General features: G+C 53.4%; 1 protein-coding gene across 3 annotated transcripts in view; it reads right to left on the bottom strand.

Annotated features, from left to right (window-relative positions):
- Positions 1-259: 259 nt before the first annotated feature.
- The window catches only part of CUNH11orf49 (chromosome unknown C11orf49 homolog), a 190,635-nt gene continuing 179,482 nt past the window's right edge, over positions 260-11,412 (bottom strand). For all 3 annotated transcript variants that reach the window (XM_029208691.1, XM_029208690.1, XM_029208692.1), the window contains 5 exons: positions 6,598-6,683; positions 4,441-4,636; positions 3,658-3,767; positions 1,264-1,327; positions 260-1,004 (listed from right to left, as the gene is read on the bottom strand). In XM_029208691.1, the coding sequence (XP_029064524.1) occupies positions 830-1,004; positions 1,264-1,327; positions 3,658-3,767; positions 4,441-4,636; positions 6,598-6,683 (631 nt within the window). In that variant the 3' untranslated portion in view covers positions 260-829. The remainder of the gene's footprint in view (positions 1,005-1,263; positions 1,328-3,657; positions 3,768-4,440; positions 4,637-6,597; positions 6,684-11,412) is intronic.

Raw genomic sequence — 11,412 nt, 5'->3', positions numbered from 1 at the left:
ACCTGGCCTTGAACCATCTGAGCTTGTTCCCTGAAGGTCCATTCCAGCTGTGAGGCACCTTTCCCATGAAAGGCTGAGGACGTGCAGGAGGTAAGCCCCTCTTTGCCATTATCTGAGGCGGTTCTCCAGGCTTGAGTGGTCCTCTGGCCCCCACTTCCCAGTCCTGCCAGAAAAAAGCTGGAACTTGGCACCAAAAACTCAAACTTGCCCCTTCCCTTCACCCCCTCAGTCTAGTGGCTTTGGACTCACCACTTACCAGACACAAGGGACTTTATTCATTTCACATATTTAACTGTTAGACACAGAGGAGACGAAGCAGTGTTTGAAAGTGAAATTTGTCTTTTCACCCACCCTTCTCCATCTTATGGCTAGTGGCTATTCCTCCAGCAGAAGGCCACCGTGGCTATATCCTCCTAATACTTGCATCACTGGGTGTCACCCTTTACCATGCAAGGTCCTGCATGGTTGTGCACGGCCTCCCTCTTCCTGGAGTTGCTGTGAGGAGATGGGGACCGTCAGCAAAAGGCTAAAGCCAAGTCACCTTACTGGTGGCCTCGGCTCAATCTGCTGTCAGCTTGGGCGCCCGATGAAAGGCTGACAGAGCCAGGAGAGTAGGCTGTTAACTTGCTAGGGTCACTGCTTAGCTTGGCTGATCATAAGAACCCCTCTGGCGGGTCTCTGGGCTGGGGCCGTTATTTGGCCTTTTCACCAACAGAGGGCAGCATGACACGGGGGTGGGAGAGGAGGTGGCCGGGAGTCCCAAGGGCTGGAGGGGAGGGGGGGCGGGGAGCTGGGTACTGGGCGTTGTAGACAGGACCCTTCAGACTCCTCATGTCTCGGACTCATCTGTTTCTTCGGTGGAGCCGTCGCTTTCTGCATCCACTTTCCGGGCGTGATGCAGGGGTCTCCAGGGGGAGCCAACCCGGGGAGGGGTCCGGGCAGGCAGGCAGCTGGCCTCTGGACCGGCAGTGACCGAGTTGACCAGGCCTGGGATCTGCGCCAGCCTGAAGAAGGGAAGAAGCCCAGAGGGCAGCGAGGTGCCTCCCGTCCGGAGACCAGGACCTCCGCACTCACTCTTGCATGTGGATGAAACCATGGGCTGTATTCCCAAAGGACTCAGAGAGGATCCCTCAGGCCTCTGCTGGCCCCCAAACCCCTCCCCAACCGATGGACAAGTGCTGTGTGACCCATGACGGGGCATTACCGTTTCTGACTGAGGTTTTGTCCCCACAAGGGGGCAGCATCTTCCCACCTGACACTTACAGCCGTTCTAGTTCCTCATCCAGAGCTGGGTCGTGCATCAGGTCCCCTTTGTCAGGCAAAGCTCCTAGGAAATAATTGGGGGCACAGAACTTAATCTGAGGATCCTTCACCCGGGCTGCAGTCACACAGCCCCGTGCCCAGCAGATGCCTATGTGCCCCTCACCTTCATGTCTGCCTATTCTGCCAACCCTGGGAGAGCTGATCTAAAAGCTTTGGGGAACAGAAGTTTAAGAGGTCTGCTAGGGGGGCAGTAAGTCCTAGGTACTACTGGAAAAATTTAGTGAAGCCCACTGCCTACCCTCCCCAGTCATAGCTACGAGACATCCCCAAACCTCAAGGTCATTGCACAAACAGGACGATCTCCTTCCAAGGCTAGATAGATGGTGGGTTGTGAGCAGGTACTGAGGGTTTGGTCCTTTCCTGAGGCCCCAGTTACTGAGCTGAAAAGGAGCCAGAGACACAGGATACAGCCCAGGCCCCAAAGACCACAAGTTATCTAGTTTTGTGCCTCTAAATCAGAGTGACCCCACTTTGGAGACAGAATGGTCAAAAACGCTGCCTCAGCCTCTCCAGGGAGGGTCCCAGGGTGAGAAGAGAAGGCGGGGTCAGGATCAGATCAAACTCTCCTCTGCGTGGCCAGAAGCCGCCGGGAGGGGAGCTTGTCCCTTCTCTGCCACAAATCTCCTTGAGCTGGTTTCCTCAGCTATAAGCCAAGGGAAGTAATTTTTGGATACTGGGGAAAGGTGAGAGGAGAGGGTCTAGGATGCTCTTTGGAGCAGTTAACAGTGGGAGGGAAGGTAAAGCTGAAGTTTGCAGATAGATTTTCTTAACAGCAAATTGTTAGAGAAAAGAGCTTCACTGGTGGTCAGAAGCAAGATGTGGCTTCTAACAGTGCTAGTCTCTAGAAAGCCTCAAACTTAAAATTATCCATCTGGCTCTAGTTCAATTCCTGACTTTTTCAGATGATGCCTCCTGGCCCCTTTTGTTCTAAGTGGTGTTTAAACTATGGTCCGATGGAACCCTCTTGTTGTTTTGTGTCTGTGAGTGGGGGGGGGGTGCCTTGAGGAGGACTAAGGGAACAGGACAACCCCTCCACAACTGGCTGCACCTGGGGGACCTCAGGTCTCTATTTCATACACTGGAGATGCAGGTGAGGGTAGAGACCATACACTTCTTTCCATCTCCCACTTGCCCGACGTTAGTGCTCTGTAAAGGAACTTAAATGAATGACTGTCCTTCTTAAAGGACCCAGAAAAAGTGAAGGCATGACGTTAGTCTACGCTGTGACCCAGATGCTACTTAGCTTTTCCTTTTTCTTCCTAGTGGCTGACTTGTGGACAGGAAGGGAGGGTCAGTTACCTAGGAGTGTAAAAGAAAACCTAAGCCAATTCCCCACTCCCTGCCCCCTTATTGCTGACTCCTATTTGCCACATTTGTATTCCTCCTCCAGTTGGTGACCTTGGCTACCAACCTCATTCAGCTGAGGGGGCCCCACACCCGTGCACTGTGCCTGAGTGGACCCTCAGTCAGTCCTGCTGAGGTTTGTGCTCCCGTGCACCCAGGCCACCCCTAGCAGGCTCCCTGTCCTGTAAGATCTAAAGCATCTAGCCCAGCACTTGGGCTGCTGTGGCTGGCATTTAACGAATGTTCAATTTCCTTCTCTTGACCCCATTCCTGCAACTGGCAAAAGTCTTCTTTTGAGACTTAGGAACCTGGGATCTCAAGCACACCTGGATATCTCTTGAGGAGAGAGACTAATAATAAGAACCCCTCTCAAGCTCTGTGGCGATGACAGCCTGGTGGCCCCTCCCCTGGGAGGGCAGCAGGTGTGGGAGGGGGAAGAGGAGGGTGGGTGGGAAGGCCAACCAGTGAGAGTAAAACGATGGACAGGAAAAACTGGGCCAGTGCGGGCCTCTCTCCGCCCCCCGCCCCCCTTTTTTTCCACTCCCTTTCAGACTAATAAGATTTTTTTTCCAGATGGGAAAAAGGTCTCCCCAGACACACCTTTGCCCTGTTTACAAATGGGATTCAGGTGCCTCTGATACAAATAGCCCTGTGTCTGCCCAACCTGCAGGCCACTCCCCAAGGCAGAAATGAGGATTCCATGGGAGGGGCTGGGCACGCCTCTGCCATGGAGAGGCTGCTTCATGTTGGGGCAGGACCTCGGGCGGGGAAGGCTCTCCCTTGCCACGGGAGGGTGAGAGGCCTCAGAGGGCACATCTTGTGTTATGCGTGTTCTGGCTCCCTAGGCCTCAGAGTCTGGCCCTGAGAAGTCAAGGCAGACATGGTGAAGCTGCCTCCCCCTTGGGATTCTGTCCACCAACACGGGCCAGCTCCTATGTGGCTTTACACTGTAGGGGCAGGAGAGGCTGGCCACAGCTAGCTCTGGCTTACCTAGGGCTTGGTTGATCCCATGATGCTTTGAGAGGGCCACGAGGAATCCATAGAAGGTCAGTCTCTGAACGTTGCTTAGGACCTCTTTGACGAGTGCTGGGGGTGGGCAGCTAGAAGGGAGAATACAGATGCCAAATTCAAAGACTAGTGAGTCTGAGTGCCATCTTTTCATCCAAACCTTCAGGCTTAGGGGGATGCCCAAAGCCAAGACCGAGGGATCTGCCTACCCTGGGAGCCCTAAGACCCTGGGGAGTATAGCAGATCTCCAGAAGCAAGGCCTTGACTGTGAACAGAAAGGCTGGCATGTTCACTAACTGGTGCTTCACTGGCAGGGGTGGGAGTGGGGGAACGGGGAAATGGCGCTGGGCAAGGCCTCCTCTTGGAGGAGACCAAAACTGGCTGCTTTGTCCCCAAGGGGACTTTGTGCTACACAGGACAGCTTAACCCTCCCTTTCTGTAGGGTGAATTCCTCGCACAGTGAATATTTTTTTTCCTTCTCTCTAAAAAGTCAAGACCAATCTATCTCCTGGCAAGGAGAAGGGGCCCAACTTGGTCATCTACAGCTGCTCTTGCCCAGGTGAAAGCAATCCTTCCTGTGAGCCACCTGGGAAGACTTTCAGTCAACAGCCTGGACTGGGGGCAAATGGCACTGTTCTAATTTATACTATGACCATCAAGGGCCTAAAAGCCCTGGGCCAGTCAGAACAGCCTGCTGGAGATCTGTTCTGGGCCAGGAGCCTGCAATCCTGGGGCTGAGGTGGGGTCTGCGTGCCCATTGCTCACCTGTACTTGTGCCGGTCACACAAGTTCTCCAGGCACTGGTAGAACAGTGGTGCCTCCACGCCCTCCAGCATGCTGGCCTCGCCCGAGGTAGGCCGCTGGCGGTGCTGCCCACTGGATGACGTCGGCACAATCACCGTATTGGGGTTCTTGCCTGACAGTAGGTCCTGATAGATGGCAGCCACGCTCTCCAGGAATTCTGGGTACAGGAGTAGAGGGGCACAGGTCAGGCGGGGACGACACACTTGGTCCCCTCACAGTGCCCTCCCTTCTCTGTGTGTTAGCTCAGCTCCACAGCAGCCTCAGTCCTCAGTGCACAGTGTCCTGGGAGCAGGGGCCCTCGGCCTCATGTGACCACTACACTCATGAGAGATGACACTAATATGTGTTTCAGCTCAAATGTCCCCTCCTCTGGCAGTTGTTCCTAGACCAGGTGAGACCCCCTGTTACATACTTTCATGCACCCTGTACTCCTCTGTAGTGCTTATCCAGTGAGGGGTTTTCTGTGTAACTACTTGTTCACTCTGTCTCCCTGCTGGAATGGAAGATCTTGCATAAAGGCCTGGATCATGCCTTGTCAGCCTTCCTGTCCCAGCACCTAGCACTGTGCCCGGCACATAGAAAATGCTATAAATATTTCTGAAAAATTTTGAAAGGGGCTTCCCTGGTGGCGCAGTGGTTGAGAGTCCGCCTGCCGATGCAGGGGACACGGGTTCGTGCCCCGGTCCGGGAAGATCCCACATGCCGCGGAGCCGCTGGGCCCGTGAGCCATGGCCGCTGAGCCTGCGCGTCCGGAGCCTGTGCTCCGCAAGGGGAGAGGCCACAGCAGTGAGAGGCCCGCATACCGCAAAAAAAAAAAAATTTTGAATGGTGAACGTGTGCACGGTCCTGCTGGTAAGCCCATCTTGTGAGCCACATGCCTCTCTGACTCAAGAAAGCAGGTTGGAATACCAGTGTGGGACAGAAAGCTTGCAAGCTGCTCATTTATTAAACATTTGAATTCGTTTTCAAATGTTAGTAGCTGAGCCCTCGTAGGTAAGCAGAGACTTATGGCCCATCTCCCCGCTGCTGCCCCATCCTGGGACCGCTGTGAGGAGAGCCCCGACAGACAGCCAAGGGAAGAGGATCTCCACACGTGGCTGTTCCTTCTCTAGGGCCCAAGAAACTTCAGAGAAATGGGAAATAGACACCTGGAGCTGCTAAGAGCAGGTGGCGAGACCCCAGGCTCCAGCCCCTGCCTGACCAGGCCCTTGGGCCGCCATCAGGAAAACAGAATGTGGCGCCTGAGTGAGGCCAGGGCTGGCTGGGGCCACCCGTTGGCAGGAAGGCCACGTCCAGGCTCCAAGGACAGCCTTCTGTTTACTGGAATAGCCTGTTTTAAACAAGTTTGTTTATGGACATAGCCAGCAGTTTCTAAATCCAACATTCCATTTGATGTTGCTGTGTGTGAGCTGCTGGGCACTGGCGTTCATTCATCTATTTTTATTCCACCTGAGCCCAGAAGGTATTTAAGGGCACAGCTGGTGAGCACTGGGGAGCAGGGTGGGAGTGTGAGAGAGGACTGGCGTGCGCTTATTGAAAGCTGTGTGGGTGGAAAATGTGTGCTCACACATCTGAGTCAGGGCCCAGGGAGAGACCCCCGATCGCAGTGACACAGCAGAGAGGCTGAGCGCACCGGCTGTGGAGTGGGCCCTCTGCAGGTCTGGGCTCCACTCCCATAAGCGCGGTGTCTCTGGCAGCTTGACCTCTGTCAGCTTCTCTCTTAAAGGACCTACCTCTCAGGGCTGCTGTAAGGGTTAAGGTGCTTAGTGCTATGCCTGGCACACAGTAAGTTTTCGATAGTGAATTTATCGGGTGTTGTTCCAATAGTGTGTATTGTTGTTACTGTCATTATCACTTAAACTGATGTGTTGCGCTGCTGGCTGGAAGCACTGCAGTTTCCTATGTCTTGAGGAGGCTGAGGGAGTCGGCTCTGCAGACTGAATCTTGTGACCACCAGCAAGAACTAGACATCCTGCTGGTGGGTGACCGGCTGTGAAGCACACCACGGAGGGAGGAGGGGAGAAGTGCACGTGCCGGGCACACCGATGGAAAGGGCAACAGGGTAGGAGAGGGCACGTGGTCCTGACAGGAGCCACAGGGGTCCTGGGAGACTGTCACCTGAGTAGTAAAACTGGATCTGGAAGGCAAAAAGGAAATCTGAAAAAGACATCAAGCAGTCCATGGCGTCGTCCATGAGCACAATCCTGAGGGGGGAAGAGAGAGAAAATATGAGAGGATGCATGTACGTGTGTGTCTGGGGGAGCATTCGAGCGAGCTGTCCCTGGGGATCCAGTCTCCCTTGGGACAGCAAGACACTGGGGAGAGGGCTCCCCCAGACAAGGTCCTCCCGGTCACGCCACTTCTCCATCGTTTGGACTCTGTCACCAAACTGAACTGAAGCGGGAGGCAGGCGCCCGCTTCAGTGTCTGTGGCACCAGCTGGAGGATGGGACATGGGTGGGTGCTGACAAGGAGAGGGGGTGCAGCTGCAACGCAGCCAAGACCCCTTTTCATACCCTTAAGCAGTAAACACTTCCATCCTGCAGTGAGGACCATTTAGTTCAGAATAAATACAGCTGATCAGAAAAGGCAAAAAGAACAGCCAAGAGGTTTAAAGGGGTCTTGGCAAGTGGCACTGAGATTTAATAAGCTACCAAGGGCCTTCAGAACGGCTACAGGCACCTCCGTGCTGGGACACAGCTGGCACAAAGAGCAGAGGGTACCGCTTTGGGTCTGCACTTGAGAGGGTCCAAGAACACACCCCATCCTGCGGCGCTGCGGGTCCTCCACGCACGCCATTCGCTCTCACAAGCTGGCCACCTCCTGCTGTCTGCTCTCTCTACCCCTCCGCCTGTGCACTCACCTCGCAGGAAGAAAACCATGTGACCACTAAAGGGCTCAGACCAAGGCCACGTTCATACTCTGCTCAGGGCCTCACTGGACAGGACAGGAAGAGAAGGAAGTTAGCACTCGCTGGACTCCATCCATGTGCCAGGCAGGGTGCCAAACTCACCTACTGATGGGAAGCTGGGCCCCCCATCTGTTTCTTTTCTTTGTTGTTTTTTGTTTTGGCTGTGCTGTGTGGCATATGGGATCTTAGCTCCCCGACCAGGGATCGAACCCGCACCCCCAGCAGTGGAAGCACAGAGTCCTAACCACTGGACCACCAGGGAAGTACCCGCCCTCACCTCCCCATCTGTTTTTGACTGGGCCCTATCTTTCCTTTAAAAACAAAAAACCTTTTATTTTGCTCTCTCGTGCATTTTTCTAATTCTCTCTCCACCTCCCTGGGTCCGAGAATCCCCAGACTGGCAACTGGATCAGCTCCAGAGAGAGCAGGCATTGCTCACCTCTGGGGAAGGGGCTTTTAGAGAGAATATAATGGGAGCAGTGCCCCTGGAATTGTGCCAGGCAGCTGCCCTGGTTTCAGGTCTCCCCAAAGAAAGCAATGGTTCCTACCTCTAGTCTTCAGTTGTAATAATGGTAATGATAGAAACAGGCCATACTGACTGACTACTTACTTCATGGCAGGCACGGTATAAGGTATTTTACTTATACTAATTAAAATTTATCCCACAACAATCCTATGAGGTAGGTCTTGTTGATTATTCCCATTTTACAGGTGAAGAGATTAAGTCTCAGAGCAGTCAGCTTGCTGAGGTCGCACAGCTGGTGAATTTGCTCTACACGTCATGTACTTACTTTCTACTAGGTCTCACTGCCTCTTTTAAAATAAAGATACAGAATATGAACACTTGCACTTTAATTCTTAGTTTATCAGTTGCCTAACTTATCTTTTTTCTTCTCACCTATATCTTAGGGCCTTAACTGTTTCTCATGTATCTCCTGGGGAAGACAAAAGCTGCCTCAACTACCAGAATTCAACGTTAAAATTCCAGCTGGAAAAAAATTCAAGGCCAGAGTGGGAGGACGCAATGCTGCCAACGGCCACATGAGGGCGTCCTGGTCTCTCCGGCAGAGGCTCCTGGGCCCAAGCGTTGAGCCGTTGGCCAAGTAGTTACCCCGTTTCTCATAACCTCAGGCAGGCGAAAGGGAAGAGAGAGGGCACAAAGCCCAGATTCTGATATCTGGATGGGGAGAGAGAGGCGAGAGAGGTAGAGAGAAGGCCGGTAGTAGGGACTGGGTGACAGAGACACCCAAACTACAGAGGAAGAGTGAGCTCTCCCGGAGCCCCAGGGAGGAGGAGCCACGAGCACCTCCAAGTCGTTCCTTCCCAGGCTCACAGGGAAGGAAAGGTCCCAGAGGAGAGAAGGCAGTGACGTCTCCTTCCTGCCCCACTCCCAGGACAGCTGAGAACCCGAATGGCCCGAAGTTAATTGCTAGGGAAGAGTGCCGGGCTGAGAACACCCCCAAGCAGGAAACCACGAAGGGAACCAAAGCCTTTGAAGGTGTTGCATGGCTCCTCTTGGTTTATCATCAACCCGGGACCTGGTGCTCCTGTTTATAGCAGTTACGTCCATTTACAATTTCTCTCTTCACCTATTTATTCATTCATTTCATACAGATGGTCCCCGACTTACGATGGTTCAACTTTGGTTTTTTGACTTTACAATGGTGTGAAAGCAAGACGAATTTGGTAGAAACCATGTTTTGAATTTTAAATCTTGATCTTTCCCTGGCCTAGCGATGCGCAGGACATACTCCCTCGTGATGCTGGGCGGTGGCAGCTCCCGGTCAGCTACACGGTCACCAGGGTGGACACAGACAGCCATTCTGTACCAGACTACCATTCTGTTTCTCACTTTCAGTACAGTGTTCAATCAATAACATAAGAGATTCAACACTTTATTATAAAATAGGCTTTGTGTTAGATGATTTTGTTCAACTGTAGGCTGATGTAAGTGTTCTGAGCACGTTTAAGGTAGGCTGGGCTCAGCTATGATCTATGGTAGGTTAGGCGTAAAAACGCATTTTTGACTTTTGATATTTTCAACTTACAACAGGTTTATCAGGACATAAACCCATTGAAACTCGAGGAAGATCTGTATTGCAATATAATTCAAATACCATAAAATTCACCCTTTGAAAGTGTACAGTGGGGCTTCCCTGGTGGCGCAGTGGTTGAGAGTCCGCCTGCCGATGCAGGGGACACGGGTTCGTGCCCCGGTCCGGGAAGATCCCACATGCCGCGGAGCGGCTGGGCCCGTGAGCCATGGCCGCTGAGCCTGCGCGTCCGGAGCCTGTGCTCCGCAACGGGAGAGGCCACAACAGTGAGAGGCCTGCGTACCACACACACACACACACACACACACACACAAAAGTGTTTTTTAGTATACTCACAAACTTGCACAATCATCACCACTGTTTAATTCCAGAAGTTGTAATTCTTGCGGACCATCATGCTCCTGAGACAGGCCCTGCCACGCCAGGGCTTCCAGCCAATTGCCATAAGCATCTTCCTCTCCCAGCCGCAGCCAGGACTGGCAGCTGCAAGCAGGGCCCGCCCTTCCAGCCCCAGCCCCGGCTGCAGCTTTCTGTCGGCAGCCATTCTTGACTAGGAACGGTAGCTCCCTCTTTTGAGAGGGTGGCAGCAGTCTCCGTGGGAGCAGGGCGACCCTGCGTGTGCTCTGGTTTTGGCCCCTGCTCCTCGGTGGGCTGAGACTCAGATTGGTCAGGAGGCACCAGCAGGCTAGTTGGGGGAGGCACACGGGCAGCAGGGGCTTTCTTTCTGAGGGACAGGTGGCTGGGATCCCAGCAGCACCTGTGCCTGGGACTGAGGGGTTTTCTTGATTGCAAGCAATGAGACTGGCTGCCCGAGAAGCCGATTGGATCTCAGCTGCTATTAACAGCAACATTCCTCTGCTCAACCAGAAACCTGGAGTCCTCCTGACATCCTGGAAACTCCCTTCCTTGCCTGCCCCACATCAGTCAATCACCGAGTCCTATCAATCCTCTTCTGGACATTTCTCTTGCATCTGTCTACTTCTTTCCACTTCCACAGCCCCCATCCAACGCCCACCTCCACCTCTGCTTCCTGGACAACGGAACAACCTCCTACCCAGTTTTCTGCAACACTCTTGCCTGCTTCTAACTGAGTGTCCATACTGTGGTCAGAAGGATCTTCAAAATGTGAATTTGACCATCTTACAACTCTGTTTGAAACCCTTCGTGGGCTTCCCATTGCCCTTAGAGCAAAGTCTCCCATCCTTATCCTGGCTTATGAGCCTGCATGACCTGCCCTCTGCCTCTGCTCACCTTTCTAGACTCATCGGAGGCCACAGGCAGGGTCCCTCACGATGTTCCAGCCACACAGATGCTTCAGTTCTTCCTTCCTCCTGCCCCCCATGCCCTTCTCCTCACCGACCTGATTGATGCCTCCTCACTCTTCGGGGTGCAGCCACAGAGCACCCCTTTGGGAAGGCGAGGGTAGCCTCCCTGCTCTGGCTTCCACAGTTCTCTGTGACCCCCTCACACTGTTCGTGTCTGTCTTTGCCCCAGGACTATAAGATCCACCAAGTTACACCTCTGTCTCTTTGTCTGCTGCCTGACTCAAGCGCCAGTGTGGTGCAGGGCACACAGTAGGCACTCGGTAAGTATTTGTTGAATGAAGGAAAGCATGAACAAATGACTACGAGAGGCTGCGGTATTCCCTCTTCTCTTCCCCTGGCAAGGCGACATCTGGATCCTACATCCAGCTCTGGACAGTCCATTTGAGGGGAATAAACTAGAGTCACGGAATAGGGAGGTCAGAGTGGTGGAGTCTGCACACCAGGATATCAGACAAATGACTGCCTTTAGATCCTTTAGCCTGGAAGAGAAGATGAAGGAGGAAGTGAGGCCGAGGCCCGACTCTTGAAGGGCTGCCTCTGAGGGAGATGTCACAGGGATCTAGAGTTTGGCTCTAGAAGACTTGAAGATGCTCATCGCTGGGATTATGGCTGCTTTGTGAGGGAGTGAGCTGCTTGTTGCTGGA

Source organism: Monodon monoceros, unplaced genomic scaffold (assembly GCF_005190385.1).
Source record: "Monodon monoceros isolate NGI ecotype Baffin Bay Population unplaced genomic scaffold, NGI_Narwhal_1 Super_Scaffold_7, whole genome shotgun sequence".
In the NCBI taxonomy this organism is placed as follows: Eukaryota; Metazoa; Chordata; class Mammalia; order Artiodactyla; family Monodontidae; genus Monodon; species Monodon monoceros.
The sequence above is the reverse complement of the archived record's forward strand: the minus strand, read 5'-3'. Positions and strand labels throughout refer to the sequence as shown.